The 23,389-nt window shown below is 43.3% G+C and overlaps 1 protein-coding gene across 3 annotated transcripts in view; it reads left to right on the top strand.

The window, feature by feature from the left end:
• The window catches only part of LAMA1 (laminin subunit alpha 1), a 159,979-nt gene that overhangs the window by 3,987 nt on the left and 132,603 nt on the right, over nucleotides 1-23,389 (top strand). For all 3 annotated transcript variants that reach the window (XR_013831327.1, XM_079942780.1, XM_079942781.1), the window contains exons 2-3: nucleotides 19,942-20,112; nucleotides 20,304-20,416. Coding sequence is in view for 2 of the 3 variants with exons in the window: in XM_079942780.1 (XP_079798906.1) it covers nucleotides 19,942-20,112; nucleotides 20,304-20,416 (284 nt within the window). In the remaining variant the exon portion in view is untranslated. The remainder of the gene's footprint in view (nucleotides 1-19,941; nucleotides 20,113-20,303; nucleotides 20,417-23,389) is intronic.

Genomic DNA, 23,389 nt, shown 5'->3' with positions numbered 1-23,389 from the left:
CTAGAAGTATCATATAGACTTGGACTAACGCCTCTCAAACTCCTGATTTCATAACACAGACACACAAAATGACATTGGAGAATCCCATGGGGCCAAAGGAGGAGGCTGGGACCCAGCTGGCCTGCTAGCCCAGAGCTCAGGGTGTTACCTGGGGACGAACGTGCCCCTGTTCATAGCTGACCAGTGATGCCAGGCACATGGGCTATTCAGTGCTGGACAGGCCTCCCATTTGCAGTCTAAAACCCCCAGAAACCTCCCCGGTACCGTCATTGCTGAAGTATTTATGATGTGCCCTTCCCTGGACTCCTGGTGCTCTGGTCCCTTAGCACTATTGTTGTCCTTCTCCTGGTGGCCTAAGCAAGTGGCTCACTGATCTGTCTCACCCACTGACCTGGGCTTCCTGAGGGCAGGGGCTGTTTTATTCCCAACTGGATGTCCATCGCTGTGCCATGTTCCTGGTGGTTAATAACCACCTGTCTTGGTTGAGCCACATTGAGATTAATATCTTTATTCACGAATCAAGTAACTTTAAAAACTGTTTTTGAATAGGTAATCCATGCCCATGGTACAAAGTTCAAAAGATACCAAAGGGTATATAGAAAAGGTTAAGTCACCTACTTCTGAGGCAACTACGGTTTTGAGTTTCTTGAGTATCTTTCCTTACATGTTTCTTCATGTAACTCCTAAAAGCAAGCTGCTTCCTAAAACCTGCTTCCTCCCTAGCACTTCCTAATAGTATAAGAAAGGTACTAGTTATTTCCTGATAAAACAGGAAACACTCTTCCTATCTCCACTGCCCTTCCTTCATGCTATTTCTTTAATATCCCTGCTGCCGGATGTTAAATGCATCACTTAATCAATGTCTACACTTACCGACTTTTCACTTTCCAACTTGTCCCTTTCAACGTGGCCTTTGACAGACGGTATTGGAGCCTTGTTTCCTAGATCTTTTGGAATTTAAAAACTAGCTCATTGATTGCTTTCATGACCCTGTACTCCTTCTGAAAGTATTGCTTACTGTAGCATTAATAAGCTATTCCTGAAGCTGTAAATAATTAAAAAAATATATATTTAGACGATTTATGATGTAGAGAGGTTAAGTTTAAGAATAACTCTATCAGAAGTTAAGGATAGTGTGTTATTTATTTTTCTAAAAAGTATGATTTATTACTGGAACGACAATGGCAGACACAGAAAAACTTAAATTTTAAAAATAATTCCTGGGCTTCCCTGGTGGCGCAGTGGTTGAGCATCCGCCTGCCGATGCAGGGGACACGGGTTCGTGCCCCGGTCTGGGAGGATCCCACATGCCGCGGAGCGGCTAGGCCTGTGAGCCATGGCCGCTGAGCCTGCGCGTCCGGAGCCTGTGCTCCACAGCGGGAGAGGCCGCGGCGGTGAGAGGCCCGCGTACCGCAAAACAACAACAACAACATCAACAAGTAATAATAATAATTCCTGATGAATAAAGTTAAGCCTGTACCTGTACCTTGAATACAAAGTTAAGTGGAGATAACCGGAGAGAACTCTTGCTCTGAGACCTTAGCTGAACCTGTTACTGATATTCCTCAGAAATGTTTGGATGAACAAGATAAACTATAGTCTCCTAAGAAGGATGTATGTAGCTTATTTACATGCTTGCAAATAATTATTTTACTCGTTTTATTTCTAAAATCCTAGCGTGTATCCATGGACAATTGAGTAAATAAATGCATTTCAAAATTAATGAGGAGAAGAAACTCCTTTATAGAAGTAATTTAGGTAAGTTCGTGAACTTGGGTTCTGTTGGGACATGCCTGCCAGGGAGCTATTTCAGTGTAAAATGCTGCACTCCAGCTGGGTTCATTGCATCTTCATGTCCTTTGTACTGAGGTGACAGCGCTCAGAGTAACCATTTCACGGCACAGATGCTTGCCACCAGCGTCTTTGTTTTCTCAGGGCTGGATCGGGAGAGCTTTCTTTGGGGTAACTCGTTCCCAGTGATTTTCTGTCTTGCTTAGGGGCAGGAGACAGACAATGGAAACACTGAGATTCCACACCAGCGTGGTGGATAACATTCTTGCCTAGGTAAGCATTTACCTCAGAGGTTAATCCAGAAACGATGCTGTGGAAACACATCAGATCCTGATTTCAGCGTGTGTGTGCATTTTTTCCCTTTTTTGATTCAACCATTTGAAGTCCGAATCTCTTCATTCCTGAACTTATCTTTGAAGTCAGATCTGCTGGCCCAGCAGGCAGTATGACTCCAGTTCTTGTGCCAGAGAACCTCCTGCCTTGCTGATGGGAATGTCAGATTTAGCTCCATGAGTATTTATGGAAAGTGCCGTCTTTTCCCATTCCCTGAAGGATTTCCTGCATTTTGTGGCATTGCTCCATAATTTCCTGCCAGAACCTCAGGAAACTCTTTACAACAATATAAAAGATGCTTAAGTTTAGCAGATCATTTTTAGTTAAGAGGGGACATTCAGAAAGGAGAAAAACCTCGCTCCACGATGCTGATTATTGTACACCCCACTTTTAAATGTCTTCCAACCTCTTTGTAATGGCAGGATTTTACTCACTAAAAGCGATTCTCTTGTTATCTCAGGCCCAGCACAGGAATTCTTTCCTGCTCCAATGACTTCTTTCCCTGTTTCTCCCAGTTTATGGCATTCTTTCGGTCGCCTTGGTTTCATCTTCCTTTTCTTTCTTTTCTTTTTTTGGTATTCCCCCTATCTAAATCATCCCTCTGCATTTTTGTTTCTTCCTTTAAAAAGGTCCCTGATTTTTTTTTGGGTTTTTTTTGCCTTTGTTCCTCTTTATTACACTGCAGATGATCACTGTCCAGAAGACTATAGCCAGCCACTTGGAATAAGTCTCTGATGGCAGCATCCGCTCATCTAGTCTAGTCCCACATGGCGGTGAGACTGGTGCTCCTTAACCACTGTCTTCATAGTGCACCCCCTGGCTTCACCCGCTGGCCACAGCCGTCCGTCATCCCCCCAGATTCACAGAGTCAGGTATTGACTCTGGGCTGTGTGATTTGTTCCCATGACTCCCTCACTTGAGTGGCATCCCCACTCTCTACCTGAAGCCTCAGCCGATCCCCCATGGCCAGCTGGTCCCCACCCCAGGGCAGACTTGTTTTTATGGCCTCTGTGGCCGTTTTTGAACTTGCGTTGTATTTTGTGATCAGTCGGGGTTCCCATCCAGCCAGAGTTGCCATCTGGTCCTCTTGTGGATGGCTTGCCCAGAATGCCATCGATCAAGGTCAAAAAGAGGGGACATTGTTCTTTCAAAGAGCAAAACCTTAGCTCCCCACATTTCTTTCCACACACAGATAACTTGGGGGCACAGGTTCTAGTGCTGGGACCTGAGCCCTAGGCAGTGAGAGGGCAGTAACGCCAACAAACCGCCCCCCCAACCCCCCGCAGAGGCAACGGGGTTGCCTTAACAACGATGAAACCCTTACCCAGCCCCTGGATTGCAAACCCAGCCCTGAGCCCGGCTCCTCTCGGGGCAGGAGGTCCTCCAGCTTCCTAGATTTCGTACCACTGGAGGGAATTAGGATTCCACAGGTCTGAGTAGGATCTAGAATCTGTTTTAGGAAACCTTATTCCTATCTGGATACCAGAGGCGGAAGGAATTTTCCAACTGGCCTTCAAGCTGAGCCTGTTGGGTTTCTAGTTTACATAGTTGTTTCCAGAACTATCTTTGCCACTTGGTGTAGTTTCTGTACCTGTTGCTCTGTCCTGTGGTGGGCTAGTCCTCTTTCCCCATCCTCAAAATTCCCACTGTCCATCCTTCAGCCCCTTCCTTCTGAATCTCCAATTCAGGCATTTCTGTCTTTGTTTTTGTACGTGATCTAGTTTTCCCAGCTCTTTACAACTCTGCCCTGGCTTCATGGCTGCACTTTTGTTCATTCTAGAAGTTTGGGGTGGGGAGAGTTTGAGATATTCATGAACGTTGTGAAGTGTCTTTGGGAGCTCCCGCTGCTTTCCTTGTAAGGGAGTTGGCATTTTAAGTCCTTGACACCTTCTTGAGGTAGGGAATAATGTTTTCTTGTGGGATTGTTGTCATTTCTAGTCAGTGTTTATAGATTTTCCCCTGTGTTTGCTCATTCACTTACTCGCTCAGTTTCATGCACCAAACGTGTAGTGGACCCTCAACCTTCCAGGCCCCAAGTCGGGGTGTGTCCTAAGGTCCTTCTCAGCTGCTTTCCTCATTATGATTACACTATGGACATTCTTCTTTTTTTTTTTTTTTTTTTCCGCGGTACGCGGGCCTCTCACTGTTGTGGCCTCTCCCGCTGCGGAGCACAGGCTCCGGACGCGCAGGCTCAGCGGCCATAGCTCACGGGCCCAGCCGTTCCGCGGCATGTGAGATCTTCCCGGACCGGGGCACGAACCCGTGTCCCCTGAATCTGCAGGCGGACTCTCAACCACTGTGCCACCAGGGAAGCCCTGGACATTCTTGATGGAATTGTTTTTGAGGAAGTCCCAGTGCATAGCTAGAAAGAAACGTTCTCCATGAGAAACCATGGTTGAGGGGATTCAAGTAGCACAGGTGGAAGTTAGCATCTGTATTTTGCTTGCTCCCCGTCACATAAGTTCAGGTTGCAGCAAGCAGGCCCCGTGGGGGTGGGGTGGGGGTGGGGAGAGGGGAGGGGCAGCGAGTGCCCTGCCTTAGCTTCCTCGCCAAACCCCCTGCTGGGTGACATCTACTCCTCCAGACTTCCTTTGTCTCAGGGGGCCTCACAGCTCTCCTGCTTGGCCAGCTCTTTGCGCCTGGAGAGCAGGTACAGTTAATTCAGAAATTCTCTGTCTGGGCTGCACGTTAGATTTTAATTACATGAATGCCCAGGGCCCCCCTGCCTCAGGGACTACAATTTATGTGGGGTGGGGTGGGGCCTGGTCATTTGCATGTTAGAAGGTTTTTTCAGTGTTTGGCTTATGGCTTCCCTTCAAGCTCCAAGAGCAAAATAAGAGCCTTTCTACCTTCTACGTCCCTAACACACACCACACCCCACACCGCACACACCACATACACCACAGACACACCACACACACCACAGACACCACAGACACACACCACACAACAGACACACACCACACACACACCACACACACCACAGACACACACACACCACACAAACACCAGACACACCACACATAAACCACACACACCACACACACAACAGACATACACCACACACACACCACAAACACCACACACACCACACACCACAAATACACACCACACACACCACACAACAGACACACACCACACAAACACCACACACACCACACACACCACAAATACACACCACACGCACACCACAGACACCACAGACACACACCACACACACCACACAACAGACACACACCACACACACACCACACACCACACCACAGACACACACCACACACACACCACACACCACACACACCACACAAACACCAGACACACCACACATAAACCACACACACCACACACACAACAGACACACACCACACACACACCACAAACACCACACACACACACACCAGACACATATCACACACACCACACGCACACCACACACACCAGACACACCACAGACACACACACCAGACATACCACATGCACACCACACACACCCACAACCCACCTACACTGACCTGCAGACCAGCGCCCACCTAAAGGCTTAACGGTACTGGAGGGTGCCGTTAAGTCCCCAGACTGATGGAGCTGGAATCTGGACCCGGCCCATCTGCTGGGTTGAGGCAGGTTCTGCAGGAATGGATAGCCGGGCTGCAGATGCTGGGATGAGTCTAATGTGGCCAATAAAAGTTTCTCCAGGGCCCAGAAAGCCATTGGCATCCGAAGCCTCCCAGGGGTTAGCGGGCCGTGAGGCTACTGGGGTCATCCTGTCCCTGTGGAACTGTTACAGTGGCTTCTCACTCTACTGAGCAGGACTTACTCGGCCCTCTGTGGTCTGGCCCTGCTGCAGCCTCTCCACAGCTGCTTCTCCCACTGCGTACCCTCTTCGGGCCATTCTGACGCATCCGTGGTTCCCATAATGTGACATGGTGGTTCACCTGTGACACTGCCTTATTCTGGTCCACCCAGTCATCCAGGTGTGCCTCCTGCTCCTGCCATAGCAATCTGTGCACACCTCTGGCCAGCACGTCATTTTGTAACGGTTTGTTACCTTGCCTGTCTCTCCTGGAGGGCAGAGATTTTTGTTCTTATTTCTAATACCTACTCAGCGTCTGGCGTTTAGTGTTGATTCTGTAAATATTGGTTGGATGAATGAATGAAAGTCCCAGTTCAGACAAGCACCAGGGATTGTGAGGGAACCCAGTGGATGGATAGTATTGAGAGGTTCAGACAGACAGGCGGTTGGGATTTGGAAAAGTCCCTAATGAAGAGGCAGAGTGATGATTCCTGGGCACAGATGGGCTGGGAAAGGGCAGATGCCAGCTCGAGAAGGCTGGGAGGCCTTAGCAGGTACCCAGACAGGATGCAGGGATGGGGAACAAGAATGCAGGTAACCAAGCTACGGTAGGAGATGGTCAGGCATTCTGGGGACCAAAGCTCACATTCTGAACCAAAACACATGACCAGGGACAACCTAGTAGCAGAAACACTGAATCCAGATACTTTCCCTGCTCGCAGACGGGATCCAATACAGAGAGAGAAGAGCCACAGAATCTGGAAATCAGGAGGGGCTTGGCAGCTTGAAGAGATCATTCACCTTTTTTCCCCCATATACCAATTCAGTACAAAGGAGAAAAAAGGATTACATTTTTGTAATTGAAATAATATTGAATGACGAATAAGGCTTGAAGCCCAGATTATATTTAACAAAATCTTATTTCTAGATTTGGGGCCACTGACTTCTAGGCATCTCAAGCCCACAACTCATTAACTCACATATTCAATAGGTATTTGTTGAGTTTCTAGAGTTCTGCACCCTGGTCCTTGAACCCCTAGAGCTGTAGTCAAGCAGGCACAAGAAGTGCCCAAGGAATCCGAGGCTACGTGTGTCCATCAGTTCAAATTTGGAGGGATTTTTGTTTCTGAATGCCTGGACCACCATTATCACCCCACTTATTGCTGTAAAATAGTGTCACTGTAAACAGAGAGAGAGCTCTGAGTAAACACTGCATTTCTACTGCAATGTGTTTCCGTTTAGTTTGAAGACTGTGACTGTAGAACACTCTATTTTGTCTTGACTTCGGTCTTTTTGGCATTTGTTGACTAGCTCTTGGAGTTACATTTTTATATAGAGTTTTTGTTTAAAGGAACTCTACCTGCCTGCCTTTGGAGGACCTCGTTTAAGTGGGGAACAGCTGTTCTCCTCCAGGCATTTTGGGCTAAGCCAGCCTGGTCTTCTCAGGAACAGAACAAAGGCATACAGAATTTATGTCACAGATGGATTTTTGTGTGATAAAAATCACTTATTACTGAATGGAAGAATGGCCTATTCTCTTTAGAAATATGAGCATAACATCTAGTGTGCCTTTAGTAGTTTCCAACCTGGTTGGTTTAGTTTTAATTATTAAAATTGACTAAGTTAAGATGTGCCTTGTTTTCTGTGGTTCAAACATTCCCCGAAAATTTGTGCATAAGACAGTTTTCTGTAAATGAAGTAATTTCAAATTCAGTATTCAAATAATTCTGAAATAATATTTGAAGGAATCAAATAGATTTTCAGCGTATATTCCTGGACCCTCTTTTGTTCTTTTGATCCACGTGTCTGTCCCTGTGCTAACATTACACTGTCTGGATTCCTTTGGCTTTGTAATAAGTTTTGAACTGGGTGATTTAAGCCATTCCACAATTCACTTTTGCTAAATTGCTTTGATAGTTCTAGGTCCTTTGCATTTCCATTAGTATCAGCTTGTCAATTTTTACAAAAGAGCCAGCTGGGATTTTGATAGGAATTAGATTGAATCTGTAGATCAGTTTGGGGAGAAGTGCTGTCTAATAATATTGACTCTTCCTGTCTATGAATAAGAAACCTGTCTTCATTCATTTAGATATTATTTAATTTCTCTTAGAAATGTTTCAGTTTTCAGTGTATTGGTCTTGAATTTCCTTTGTTAAATCTTTTCTTAACTATTTTATTCTTTTTCAATTAAAAAAGCCTGGGAAGTATGGAGAGCTGATCTGGTCCTTCTTTGATGCCCGTGTGCCCAGGATCCCCTGTTAAGTGTTTGACTGGTCTAGCCATCTGTATCTTCTCCTACTAGGATGGCAACCTCAGCTAGCCGAACTACAGGGTGTTCCCATTTGTTTTCTACTGAGTTTACAACTTTGTCAGCATCACGGAGCATCTGTTTCCACTCTCTGCTCCAAATCAAGTCAGCTGTCCATCTCCAGCACTAAAGCTGCTGGTTTTCAGGGCTCACCCTGCCCTGGGAGCGGGGGTGAGTATGGAGTAGACCCAGGCAGAAAGCTACTCTCTGTCTCACAGTCTGAGAGAGAGAGTAGCTTTTCATAAAGAAAAGTTTCCCAACTTGTTTGTTGTTGGTTAGTTTCAGAATCCTGAAATGGTTGTTTCTGAAAATTTTGTTCAGTTATATAACTGTTTTTGTCAATCTCTTTACTTACCATAGCCAGAAGTCCCACTAAAATATTTTAATTTATATAAATATCTTGACTACCATGAAATTCTCTTTATGAGATTCTGTTTCTGTTGTTCGTGATTCTGTTAACAATCCACTAATTTTACTAATAGCCCATTTTAAATATTTTCCTCGCTAATTAGCAAAGTATTGGTGTTGATGGAGACAGAGAACATTATGGTGAGTGCCCCGACCCTGGACAGTCTTCCTTATTGGAATACGCCCTGACCACCCCAAGAGACGCATCATTGATTTTAATACCATCTGCAAATGGGTAGTTTAACCTAAGTAACACACACACACACACACACACACATATACACACACACACACACACACACAATATCACATGCACCGAGTCACTGTCTTTATATTGAAGTTTCTTAATTTCAGACCTGTACTAGTTACCGTTTATGTTTAGAGGATGCTCATCTTGAGTCAATCAGTTTACATCCTCGGTTTCAAGACACTCAAGTCAGGGAGGGCTCTGGAAATTGCAACCCCCAGGAGGGAACAATTGCCGCACTCACAGAAGTTCTGGACTGGCCAGTGGGGAACCAATCTAAGAGGTTGAAAGAAGGGCTGACATCCTCCTGTAAACAAATTAGGCTCCTAACCATGCCAGCTTGTCCAGTGTAAAGGGCAGAGGATTGGAGAGTCAGCAGGGGGAGGTCTGTGCTGAGGTGCTGACCCGAGGGGGAGGGGCAAGTATGGAAAGTGCCACTTAGGACTAAAACAGAGAACTCACCGTCCACAGTCCATTGGTTGAAGATGTGTACTTTGCTCAAAGTGGGGGACCTATATGTGAATCCTACTGCAGTGTGCAGGAAAGACAGGCTATTTGGTTTTTACTGGTTTGTTTGAAAAGAAAATGTATTAAAGAAGATGAATATGAAACGAGGACCTACTATATAGCACGGGGAACTATATTCAATATCTTATAATAACCTATAATGGAAAAGAATCTGAAAAAGAATACACACACACTCACACACACATACATATATATATAAAACTGAATCACTTTGCTGTACGCCTGAAACATTGTAAATCAACTATACTTCAATTTAAAATATAAAAAGAGAAGTTGTATATAAATGTGGCCTGTTTGAGAGTCACCTATTCATGCGGTCCAGGCTGGGTTCTGATTCACTACTAATGTGTGGAAATAGACTAAATTTTCCCTATTATCATAATGAAAATATAGGGAAAAATTCAGAAAATGAAAGAAAAATAATATTAGAAATCTTACTTTAATATGATGGGGGCGGAGGGCTCAAGGGCACTGCTGTGTCCTTGACCTTTCCCAAGTCTCTCCAGCTGTCTTCCTCGCTACAATGGGGAGACGGCCCCACCTTCTGAGGATGGCCCTGTTTTTGCTCAGAGGCTCTTTTGAAAATGCTTCCTCTCCTCTGTCACCTAGACCTGGACCATGTCCCGGAAGCTCAAAGGCAAGGTCCCAGGGCAGCCAGGGGATGGATGCCATGCTGTCCCCTCTGGCCCACCCCACCCCCGTGTGTAAAGCCCCTTCCAGGCCTCTGTGAAAAGACATCAGGTCAGAATACCAGCACCATCAGGACAGGACAGGCTGCAAGGGCTGGGTCTCTGTCAGCAATAGGCAGCGCAGGTACATAGCCTTCTTTAAAATTTAACATCATCGAAGCATTTCACCATGTCTTCAATAGCATCATTTTCAACATGGATGAACCAGCCAGTGGCAGCATCACTCGGGTCGAACAGGACTGAGGAATCAAAACACTGGATTAATAGATTGTCCTGGTTGATGCTCAGGTGACCTTGTTTGTATGTTACATCTTTAATTTTGGAGGCCTTCACCTTTTTTCCCTCTTTACAATAAGCCAAAAAACTTTGTTTTAACCAAAGTCCTGAATTCCCTCTAAAAATAATTGCCAAAGGTTTCCAAAACATAAATGCAGTGCGGGGAATCTGGAGTTCTGGTTAAATAGTGACAGAAGACTCTGGAGGAAGTGTGATCTTACTCATCAGTCTGATGAACTTTGTTCCAGGGCGCGGCTGAATAGGCCAACCCCAGAGAGTTAGAGCTGGAAAAACCCCAAGAGACCATTTCATCTGCTGAAGTCAGAGTAGCAGCCCCAGGGAGATACTTAACCAGGAAGTAGCTCAGCTCCAGCCCTGCCCTGCAGAATCAGAATCTGCATTTGTAACAAGATCTCCAGCTGACTTGATAAAAGTTTGAGAAGCTCTGCTCCAACCCTCTCTTTGCCCAGTTGAGCACAGAATGACTTTCGTAAATCTTGTGCATAGTTCAATTATAAAGATCAAATCTGTGGATGCCAAGGGTCATTTTCTATTAATTCAACCTTAGGTCATGTTCACTTTTCTCATAGTACCGTTTTCATGTTGTGTGTCCCTGTCACCAGGAACTAGAGCATCTTTTCCGTCTTCACCCAGGTTGCGCTGTGCTTGCAGGTGGGTTTGGGGAAACGTGGAAGGTCCTGCATCACAGGAAGGTCCTGTGAAACTTATACTGGATTTATTTTAGCCACTGTTGAGATTCCACTCATTCCAGGACACAGTGTGTTCACTTCCCATGCGTGTGATGCCTTGTTCTGTTGTTATCCACATGGGGACTAATCATATCGAACAAGGGAGTGCTGGGCACGTGGGGTGGAAAACCGAAATAGTGTTTGTACATAGTTTTGGGGGAAAGTATACGCCTCTCGCTTTCCCCCTGAGAATGTGCCTGTATGGGGGATGGGCCTCTTCTGCTTTCCTTGGGACATCGGTCATGGGGAGAGTCTGGATCACTGGCAGAGACGGCCAGCAAGCTGCTGTGACAGAGGGAAGAACTAGGTGTCTGCAGTTATGACAGGGCCAAAAGAAGAGGGGTTTAAACCAGAGAGAAGGGTCCTTGTTTACAAAAGCTACCGTGAGGTCCAGTAAACTGCAGGTGAACTGCACGCTGGGGATGGAGACCTTGACGAGGGCATTTTGAGTGATTTAAAGGAGAAGAATCCGAACTGAAGTTGCGTGAAGAGCCAGCGTGAGGCCAGGAACTGAAGAGAGTGATCACGATTCTCATATACATCCTTGACTTAGTAATAGCTCTAAAAAAATAGATTATCCCATTAAGCGTATGTATCTAGATAAAGAAGCAGCCCAATCTCAGAAAAAACAATGGTACCAGAACTCAGAAACTACAGTGTTATCAGCCCCAGTGAGAATGATACCAAGATAATGTGACTCTGGACTTTTGATTGGGGTGTTTACTCTAGCTGTCAGATGTGTTTGTCTGCTGTTGGACTCTGAGGTGGAAGATATTGCAGATGCTTTCGTGGTTTGTAAGCTGTCCCTCTCAGTATGTTCTGGAATAAATGGAGCTGTAATCCGGTGGATCCAGCCTCCTCGGGGTCATTGTCCTGGTGTTAGAGGCTGAAACGCATCCGGCATCTCGAATGCCAGGTGATCCAATCAGAGGTCCACGGATGCTCGCGAGGACAGTCCCTGACTGACGCTTTCACAAAGCATATCCAGAACCAACTACGTAATTTTAAGAGCTGGTGCAAAGTGAAAATGTGGGCCCCCTTGTTTACATTATGAGAAATTTCAAGACAGTGTCAACAGGGCTGTAAACCAAGGGCACCTGCACACCCATGAAGTGGCCTTGGGTACGTCCCTAAAGAGCATGCCAAAGCTTTAAAGCATAAGCAAGTAAAATTTATATAATGGAGCACAGAAGTGGCAGAAGAAGGGGAAAGAAACAACTAAGACCTTGAAGCGTTCGTAGAAGAGTTGGTGGTTTTTGGAAGCGTTTAGCTGGTTAGGAAATGTTGAATTAATTGATGCTTTTAGGTATTTAAGCAAATGATATCAACATTGTAGACATGATAAATGATATTGATACAAGCAGAATATAACTGCATTTTCATTCAACAGAGCTGTCAATATTCCACCTAAAGGCTGCACTTGCTTTTTGATTTCCCTTTAAGCTGAGTTCCCTCCTGTAAGAAATTAGAGGAGGGAGGAGGGGCAGTGGCTTCCCAGGGTAATGGGAATAATATGAAATATCAAAATACTTATGGATGTTGAGGTGCTTTTGCACTTTGCCTGTGTGCTATAGTGATTTCGATCCTGTAGAGCTTTTTAATTGTTGCCCTTAAATTTCAGTTTTGTGGCAACAAAAGAGAAAACCTCTTGATGGATGAATTGTAGTTATGGTCTCTGCAACTAAACTCGGGTATTGAGTCAAAACCCGCAGTGTCATCAAATATAAGCATTAAGGAACCTTTGTGGCAGGAGGAGGCGGTCTTGATAAGGTGTTAGTTTCTACAGACAGTGTTCAGGCCTAGGTCCTCATAGCTTGTTTATCTTACAGTGAAAACCTCTGTCTTTGTCAAGGACACCTCGAGCCCATTGCTATGGAAATGGACTCTGGCGAAACCCTTCCAAGGCCTTTTGCCCACCACCCCATCTGGGTTTTCTGAGATTAAATTTCTTTTCATCTTCCCACGTGAGAAAAAAAGTCAAGGGTGTTAAATGCCATACTCCCAGGAGCTGGGATTTGACTTCTCCCTCAAGTTCCTGTGGGGTCTTTCTCTCTCTCTTTCCCATCTTTTTTTTTTTTTTTTTTTTCTTTTTTCCCACTGTGCTGGAAAGGGCCTTGGAATCCCTAGAATATTTTAAAGCTTTTTCTTTTACTAACAGCCACCAATGATTAAATAGGTTTCGTCCAAAAACCAAGTATTTGCTTTTTGGGAATGGAGGGAGGGGCCATTCATTCTCTGTCTCGGCTGAAAGGGGTCCACTACAGCCCACAGGGGACTCAAGTCACTTTCCTTCACAAGTGCTCCCAAGTGGTAGTTTTTTGATAAATAAAATAACTGGTAAGTTTGCAGAATTCTCATCGGAAACAGAAGCCCTGTTTGACACAAAGCAAGCAAAACTTTCATCTATTTCAACTTTAGTGTCGATGTTTTATTGTTTCAACATTCTGAAACTATTGGTATTTGATAAACAAAACAAGTAATGATTAAAGTGATTTTAATTTATAATAAATAACTTGAAATAGAATGTCTTTAAATGGTGTAGTTCTGTTTGGCAAAATGTTGGTTGTAGGTTTCTTGTGGGAAAGAAACAGGAATAAGGAATCCCTTATTGTCAGAAGCCGCTGTCAATGGCTGATGAATTAGAAGTAAAAGTGGGAAAACAGTTTAATTTATAATATTTTTCAAATACACCTACTTCATAATATACAGGTATATTTGTATTGTTTTCTGGGAAAAAAAGTTTGAGTTAAGATGAATTGTGCCACAGCTTGTCAAGAGCCTCCTGAACATATCTTAGGGGTTGGGATGCATTACTGTTACGTAATTTCAGTTTAAACGTTCCTCTGTCTCTACCCCTCTCTCCTTTCATGTGTGGTCCTTAGCATCCACAGAGAGCGTGCCCTGAAAATACGCTCGTGTGCCAAATGTGGGAAATCAGATGATAACCTACATCTCATGAGGGTGATTATATTCCCTGGGAGAGAGGGAAAGTTTTCATTAGTTTCCTCAAGGCATCTCGTCTTCTGGTCCTGCAACCTACCTGGCATTAAGGACTCATTTTCCACTTGGGGCCCCTGAGCTGGAGGCAGCTGCTTCTCCAGGCCACCTGGTCAGGTGGCTGAGGACTTCACCTGAGCAGGACATTAACTCCTGCCTTGGTCCAAGCCCCTCTCACCTTCACAATCCACCTGGATCCTCCTGGCTGCCCTTGTCCAGGGATGAGCTAGGTTCCTGGCAGAGGAGGTGGGAAAGCAGACTTACAGAGTCACCTACGCCATGAACTCCTGGCTCCCAGCACTGTAGTCGAAGTGCTCTCCCTGCCTGGGTGCTTGACCTTTTGGCGCCAGTGGACCCCTTTGACAAAGCTCACAGACCTATTCTCAGCATGTTTTTAATGCAAGGAGAATACAAAGAAAGCCAGATGTGTTAAACGATAGTGCTACCCCTGCATGGCTAGTCCCTTCTTATTTTTGAGGCAGCTTCTCAAATGTCACCCCAGAGATGCCTTCCCTGTCAGCTTACAGAAAAATGAGAGGAGGGGATCGCTGTTTACAAATATACGTTTAACTTGGATCCAGCTATACAGTGTTGCAAAGGCAACAACAGAAAGAATAATAAGAAGGAAAAGAGGAGAGGGAGGGCCGGAGGGTGAGGTGGGATGAGTGAGTCGGGCGAACACTCCTGCTCAGCCTTCTGTGCAGGGACCCCCTGCCTTGGAGGAGGGTGGGGTGACCCGAGGGTCTGAGTTTCCTCCACGCCTCTTTCGTGATGCACAGCTTTCTGGGCTGCATGGTTCTTCTCTTTAAAGGTAGATCCTTTTCGTACTTGGTGACCCTTAAATGCAAACCAACTACTTCATCTAAAACTTAATGAGAGATACAGAGACTCCAATAGATGAAATATAACCATGAAAGTCTAATTATATTTGTATTAGTGATATCCAGTGATAATATGAAAATAATCATAGCAATTATTTATTGAGCCCTTCATACATTGTATTAGGCCCTTTATGACACAGTCTCATTTAATGCTCATAAATATTCCCAGGCATAGTGCTTCTCATTACACAGACAAGGAGACTCAAGAGGGGAAGCCCTCAGCAGGCAACTGGTAGACCCGGAATTCAAGCCAAGGGCTTTCTGACTCAAAATCCCACATGCTCACTTCTTACCCAAAGCTGCTGTTACAGGCACTAGTGATTCTAATAGAGGTGATAGTAAACCCATGATTAGAATGGACAGTCCATTTTAAGCCTGGACACCTCCAGGTTAGATATTAAATATGCCATTAAAAACGATCTGAACATATTTTCCCAGATACTTTACCTTAGAATTGCAAATCGTTTCCTTTTCAGAATATCACAATGACTCTGAGTATGGATTAGACAAATATAACATTTGGTAGAACCCCCCAATTTTTTTTTCCAAAAAAGAAAAAAAAAACTCATTAGAAAAAACTCATGCTTCTCTTACACCCCAAATGCATTAAGGCCACGAACGGTTGGCCCCGAATAATTTGAGAAATATTGATAAAGAAATTGCTGCAGTGAGCCTTGCACCTTGGCGCTAGTCAGTGTTTTAGATACCCTATTTTTAAGACAAAAATATTTTTTACTGGGAAAAAGCCCAGAAACTTTTAAAAACAAATTATTCAATGTGGAAAGTATCTCAGCTAAAAACTGCGCTAATCATGTGTAGTAGCATTTTTTTGCCCTCAGTTTCATGGTAGTTTTCACCTACTATTAATGAGGGAGTTTCCAGTAGATGAAAGTGGTCCTAAAATGCATTTAAGAAGGCCAAGTGGACCCAGACTGTGAATAAAGGGTTTTAAAAAAGAAAAGGAACTACTGGTGAGTGAGAAGGAATTTATTTCATGCTCGATGGAGTTTGGTGTCATGAAGTCTTTAGCTACTGGTTAAGTATAGGGGTGGAAAAATGATTCCATTGTGTGTCCCGAATGGGGGCAAAAGTACAAATCACAGTTAACACTAACTAAAGTAAATAATGTCTCTCAACAAAAATGTATAGTCGTCTAATATATTAAGTGCACGGCCAGGTGATGGGAAACTGTGTCACATGTGCCTGCTGCAGACCTCGTTCTGCCTTTGATTTTTATGTGTAAAGCCGAACTTTTGTTCTTGGCAGGTTCTTGATCCCAGCGCCCTTTCTGACCGTTTGATTTCCTATTTCTCCCCCTACCTGAAGCTCACGTTAGTTGCCCTTTATTGAAATATTTCAGTAGTCTTTGAAAAGGTTCAGCAACCTGAGGAATTTTTTAAAATTCTTCTTCAAACATGCTTCCTCCAGTACAAATTTCCAACTTTCTTTCATATTCTAGCAGCTGTGGTCATATGCAACAAGGAATAATAATTATTCTAGAACTATGAAGTGAGAGCAAATGTAATAGGTAAGGAATAATTTTTAGTGAATTTTTTTCCCAAATATGAGCTTATCTGAGAAGAAAGATTTAGTTCTAGTGAACGGCAACCCTATAGATTTTAGAAATTAGTCAGTTCAAGGTGTTTCTACACAACCATGCTAACGAAGGGACTTATCTTTCTTTTTATTAAAAGTGTTTTTAGAATACCAGCCAGGTAAGGAGGTGTGGAAGTGCTTTAAAACCTGTCTAGTGTACGACCTACCTGATTCCTACAATTGAGATATTATTCACCAAAGTTATGTTGTGTTCACAAGGTTTAAACTTCTTTTTCTCAGTGACTCAGAGCACAGGCTCCTGAGTAAAGAGGCAGGTGCCCTCCTGACCCCCGCCCCCTTCACCCTCCACCTCCCCAATAACTCAAGGCCCTTGCAGGTCGGGGTGGGGGGAGCTCCGGGCAGGAAGTGGGCTGTTCTCTTGATGTCCAGCAACTGGAGGGGGAGAAAAAAAGAGAAAGTGGGAACATTTTTTTAGTTAACTGGTAAAGGATTTGTTGATAGAGAAATGCATTGTTAAATTAGTTCCTGTGACCTTTTTTCTTCTCCTTGCTTGGCTAGTCTGTGAGAAGGGAAGGGGTAGAGTTGATTGCACTGCAAATCGAAATGCATAGACGTGATCCAGAGCCTGGAAAACACCACTGCAGCTATTTGGATGTAACACCACAGTTATTAAAATTAATATTTACCTCGGTACCAAACAGAATAAATATCAGCTCCTCCCCCCATGTAAGTACGACTCCCAAGAATTACGTGTCACTTTAGGAACTAGATCATTGCCTAAAATGTAAGTGTCTAACTACCGGTTGAGAAAAATAATAATTTGGGGACCTGCATAATTAAATGTAAAGGTGCATCTATTTTTTCATAAAGCCTTTTTAATTGACAAAGAAATCCCTTTAAAAGAATATGATAAAAATGACCAACTTTAAGTTAAAAACGAAAAAATACATGATGTAAGTCTGTGTTATGTTTGTAATGTAAGTCTGTGTTATGTTTCAAAATTAAGTCTGTGTTATGTAAGTCTGTGTTATGTTTCAAAATTAAGAGTAATGCTCTTATGATGTAAGTCTGTGTTATGATGTAAGTCTGTGTTATGTTTCAAAATTAAGAGTAATGCTCTAGAATACAATATTCCATAACTATTTTCTATTGAGAGGCTAAGGGTCTACTGATTTGAGTAGGGCCATTCTCCTAGGATAGAACTGCTAATAGATAGCTCTGTTTTATGTGGAAAGTCTTTGGAAGACTACCTAATAAGTTATTTTTTTTCTATTTATATTTCTTTTTATTTTGACTGAACCATAAGTTATTTTTTTTAATAGTTGCATGGTGAGTTTTTTTTAAATATAGAAACTCATAAAAATAACCATTTTTATTTTATAATTTAAATTATTAAAATATTTGTAATAGAAAAGGTTGGGAACTCCCTTGCGGTTCAGTGGTTAGGACTCCGCGTTCTCACTGCTGAGGGCCTGGATTCAACTGCTGGTTGGGGGAACTAAGATCCCACATCCCACAAGCCATGAGGTGTGGCCAAAGGAAAAAAAAAAAAGAAAAGGTCATTGAAAATATTAAGCAGTACCTAAAAAGTAAAAATTAAACACATGAATTCCTTCTAGATTACTAAAATTATATTGTGCTTTTTCAAATTTCACTGGAAAAGAAATATTTTAGAGATAATATTGATTCTATGCCCTTTATAAAGAAAAGTTTATCTTCTGTGACCTTGAGTCAAGTTCTGGTAAATTAGAGGAAGCTCGCTTAACTGAAACCCCTCCTTCTCACACTACCTGAGTTCACAACATCCATTCGTGAAGAACACCTCTTCTGTATCACCTGCCCCATCCTTTCTAGAAGTTTATAGAATCTTCACTGCTATGATCCTCTTTACCAAGATAAAGTCAAATCTCTAAAGAACCCAATGGAGTTATTTTTCTCACAGTCATCCAAAGGCTGTTTTCTGAAGAGTTTGGATCAGCTGCTTAAAGATAAAAATCTCTGGAGACAAAGAGATTATACAAAGACAGATTCATACTGACTTGAAGAGAATTTTGAAAACTGGATCTTTGTGTTCTAATGTTTTCTTCACCAAAACAGACAGGCAGTAAAGAAAGCAAAGAGAGAGAAATCCTAGTTAATCATAGGAAAGACCTCGTAAGTATTAGCAGAGGCACCTGGAACAAAGTGAACACAGGATGGATGTCCTAAGTGAAAGTTGCTTGAATTTCAGTGGCAAATATGGGTTTTGGGTCATTTGAACCTTGTCTTAAAACCTACTTTCCCAACATTTTATTATGAACATTTTCAATCAGAAAAGTGGAAAGAACTGTACAGTGAACATCTGTGCTCCTACCTAGATTCTGCAACGAACAATTACCTACTCTCTTACTCACCTGTCCGTCCATGTATCCATCTCTACCCTTCAATCCAGATTAATTTTTTGATGCATTTCCAAGTGAGTTAAAGACCTAAGTATACTTTGCTCCTAAACTGTTCAGCATTTGCATCAATATTTTTATGACTCTTTTTTAAAAAAAATTTTTTTATGACTTTTATTTTTTGAGGTCACATCAACCTATATCGGAATACACAAATATACCCAAACCTTGTGCTTTCTGTGATTTTTCACACCTGCGTGTGCCTGTGCAACGCAAACCTTTATCAGGTAGAGAATGGAGCCCAACCCCACAAAATTCCCTCCAGTCCCTTCATGGTTAGTCCGCATCCTTTGCAACTGCTCTTTGGTTTTTCCTATAGATGAGCTTTGCTTGTCCTAGAATTTCATGTAAATGAAATTGACTTATATACTGCTTTCCTATAGGGCTCCCTCCGCTCAGCATGTGAACTTACCATCTTTTTCTTTTCTTTCTTTCTGTTTATTATTTTATTTTTAAAAATTATTTTATTATTATTATTTTTTTGGCCACACCGCGTGGCTTGTGGGATCTCAGTTCCCCAACCAGGGATTGTACCCGGGCCACGGCAGTAAAAGTGCCAAGTCCTAACTACTAGGCCACCATGGAACTCCCCTCCTTTTTTTTTTTTCTTTTTAATTGAAGTATAGTTGATTTACAATGTTTCAGGTGTGAAATGATTCATTTATATATATAGATATATTCTTTTTCAGATTCTTTTCCATTATAGGTTATTCTGTGATATTGAGTAGAGTTCCCTGTGCTATACAGTAGGTCCTGATTGTTTCTCTGTTTTATATACAGTAGTGTGTATCTGTTAATCCCAAATTCCTGATTCATCCCTCTCCCCTCCTTTCCCCTTTGGTAACTGTAAGTTTGCCATCTCTTTCTGATTTACTTGCAAAGTGAGATGAAGTGATCTGACCTTTCGGTTTCAAGTGGCGGAGCTGATCTGGTGCCTTTTGACTTTCAGGGCTGTTCCCTGCCATTCTCAACCTTGCCAGCAATGCCCACATCAGCACCAACGCGACCTGCGGGGAGAGGGGGCCGGAGACATACTGCAAGCTGGTGGAGCACGTGCCCAGGAGGGCCATGCGCAACGCCCAGTGCCGGCTCTGCGACGGCAGCAGTGCCAACCCCAAAGGCAAGTGGCGCCCCCTTTGGGAGGACCCGTGGAAATGTACACCTTCCGAGCCGACTACTGGAGACTTGTGTTAGGGAGCCACAGACCTGCGTTGTCCTCACCTGTCCATTTCCACTGATTTTACAGTTTAGGAGTTAAAAAACATAAACCAGAAGCTGAGAGCATTGCGTGTTCTTATTTTCTTTCAACAGAACGCCATCCCATATCAAATGCCATCGATGGCACGAATAGCTGGTGGCAGAGTCCTAGCATCCAAAACGGGAGAGAGTACCACTGGGTCACAATCACTCTGGACTTGAGACAGGTGGGTAAGGCCAGAGCCCCTGCAGGAGGCCTGTGGGTGGCTGGGTTGTAATCTCATGAGCTTCCGGAAAGTCCACTTGTTTCTTAATACGTTTACATTCTGGTCTCACTGCTTTTCCACCTGGTGAATTTAAGTGAGACACAGAAGTTGTCCTTGGTACCGTTTCTTGTCACATTTATCGTGCCCAGGTATCCTTGGGGAGGTGAGTGGAGTGTTTCCACGTGGTCTGATGTTCTTAGAAGCCATGTGCCACGCCAGGCGGTACCCAGGTGTCCACACACACTGCAGGTGGCGTCACAAAACGCACGCATTTCCGGCCTTTTGAGCTTGTTATCTTGCTGTTATCGCTATGCAGCTGTTGTAAGAGGGTTCTACATAGAAAACAAAGCTTGGAAACAAAAGAGGATAGTCTTAAACCTCTGGACACAGCCTCACCCCGTCACACCGTCTGCGAGGGCTGTGAGTACCTGGGGTTGTCCATTACTGCTGTGAGCAAGCCTTCAGCACGAACTGGGACAGGCAGCGTTTAAATGGCTCAGACCCCACTTGCATCCCCTTGCTTTGCTTTAAGACCACATAGGAGAATGGAGAGAAACATGGTACGGGCTCTGGCTGCTCCAGATATTTCTGGGGAAGGGAAGGAGAAGGAAAGAAATCTGAGTGGAAAGGATGAAAAAGAAAGGTGGCAGCTATTGTCAAATTTCTGGTTTCAGTTCTCCAGAAAAGTGATGGCATAGCCTTCTTGTTTATGTCCATTCCGTTTCTCTTGGGTTAGAACTCATCACTGTTGTGTGAAATATCCTTGAAAGAGACAACTAGTTGAAATGTGCACTGTAGGATGGAAATAGGAATTTTGGAGATCTTATGATGAAAAGTCATAATTCTTTGAACAAGTGATCATTAAAAAATATGTAGGGGGCTTCCCTGGTGGCGCAGTGGTTGAGAGTCCGCCTGCCGAAGCAGGGGTCGCAGGTTCATGCCCCGGTCCGGGAAGATCCCACATGCTGCGGAGCGGCTGGGCCCGTGAGCCGTGGCCGCTGGGCCTGCGTGTCCGGAGCCTGTGCTCCGCAACGGGAGAGGCCACAACAGTGAGAGGCCCGCATATCGCAAAAAAAAAAAAAATGTAGGATTTTAAGTAGAAAACAAGGCAATACTGTGTCTGTTCGTGCACAAGGAACTTTTGAGCTCTAATCGTAACAGTAAATGAGGTAGTAAAATGTGAAGTTCAGAAGACATTTTTAAAGTTCAGGTTCATAGTATCAACGTAAGTGAAATAATACTTCTGGGTGTTTCCAGCCACGAATCCTGAATTAATATGTCATGCCTTTGCATTTTCAAATCTGCCTGAAGGAAGAGAGAAAAAAGCCCCTTTTTGCCCTGGTTTTTGTTTTTGTTTCAGTGGTAAGGATGCTTCTGCAGGAAATGTTGGTTTTCTCATCATCTTTTCAATGTATTTTCCTTCTTTAAGGGAAAAACTACAACATTTTCATCATTACAAATGTGATACTACGTGAGTTTGGCCAAATTAACAGCTGGACATTTTACGAATAGACTTCAAATCCATGTTCAACTGTTGTTTATCTTGCAATTTGTCAATTTTGACTTCTCCTAACAGGAGATCTTTTTGCTGTAAGTTGGACTGAATCAGCTTGAGGAATTCGGGGGCCTCACTTTTAGGTCTTTAAGGCATATTCAAACACAAGCATACACACAGAATTATAGGCTTCTAAGTACTTTCTAGTGTTTTTACATAAGCTTCTAAATTGAGATTATTTAAAATAACAAAATACTCAGAATTTTCTTTACCTTTTACACAACGTAAAGTTTCTACTGTGCTTTCAGTTTAAAAAAAGTGCAATATGATTATCGCTGAGCAAACCTTTCTCAGATATTTATTTATTGAGTCTTTTTATTGTGAAAATGTTTGAATATGTGGAAAACAGTATTATTGTGACACACACATACCCGCCCCCGAGATTCAGGAATTTTTAAGCAGTTTGTCACATTTGTTTCATCCTTGGGAACACTTTGCAAGTGAATTGCAGTCATGGTGACATTGGACCAATACAAGATTTTTTGTGTCTTCAGAAAATAGGACATTTGTTCTGAATAGGCACCAGGCCATTAGCTAACAAAACTAACAGTAATTTCCTAGTAACTATTTCTCCACCCATATCCAGTTGTCCCACTTTAGCCACCGATGTCTTTTATAGCTTTTATTTTTCTCTTTCAAACCAGGATCAGTAAGGAACACTCATTGCATTTGATGCCTGTTATGTGCTTGTTAAATCTCTTCTAATCTGAATTGTCCTCTCTTACGTTTTTAAAAATGATATTCAATTTTTGAATAGATGAGGCCAGTTGTCTTGTAGAATATCCTACATTCTGGATTTGTCTGGTGGTTTCATTGTGATTTTGTTACCATGTTCCTTTATGCCCTCTATTTCTTATGAACTAAACTCAGCTCTAAAGTCTTGATTACTTTCCAGTTAAATATTTTTGGCCAGAACCCACCGTTGGCGATCCTGGCTGCTCTGTTGCATCCAGAGCTGGTTGTCCCATGAGGAGTGAGGCTATATTTGGGTCCTGCTTAGGTATTGACAGCTGGATGGCTCCCTTCCGCCTCATCTCATCCTTGTTTCCTGGGCCTCATTGACACTCAGCTCTAGAATGTGGTTATACCTTCTGATGACTTTTCTGTCGTCAAAGTCTGTGTATTTCCCTGTCAGGCCAACAATTCACCAGCTGCTAGTTAATTTCTAGATTATACACCCCATGAGGGCAGGGACCACAGCTGTCTGCTTCCTCCTTTCTTCTTCCTCTTCCCTTTTCCTTCCCTGTTAACGTTTATGGAGGCTTGACTTCACAGCCTGACGTCGGCAGAGGTGAGGCAGTGAGTGTGTAATCACACTGTGAATCAGTGCTTTATTTTCACACTCCCCTCCTTTTTTTGGTTCACAGCCTGATTAAAAG

Source organism: Stenella coeruleoalba (assembly GCF_951394435.1).
Source record: "Stenella coeruleoalba genome assembly, chromosome: 14".
Taxonomy (NCBI): Eukaryota; Metazoa; Chordata; class Mammalia; order Artiodactyla; family Delphinidae; genus Stenella; species Stenella coeruleoalba.
The sequence above is the reverse complement of the archived record's forward strand: the minus strand, read 5'-3'. Positions and strand labels throughout refer to the sequence as shown.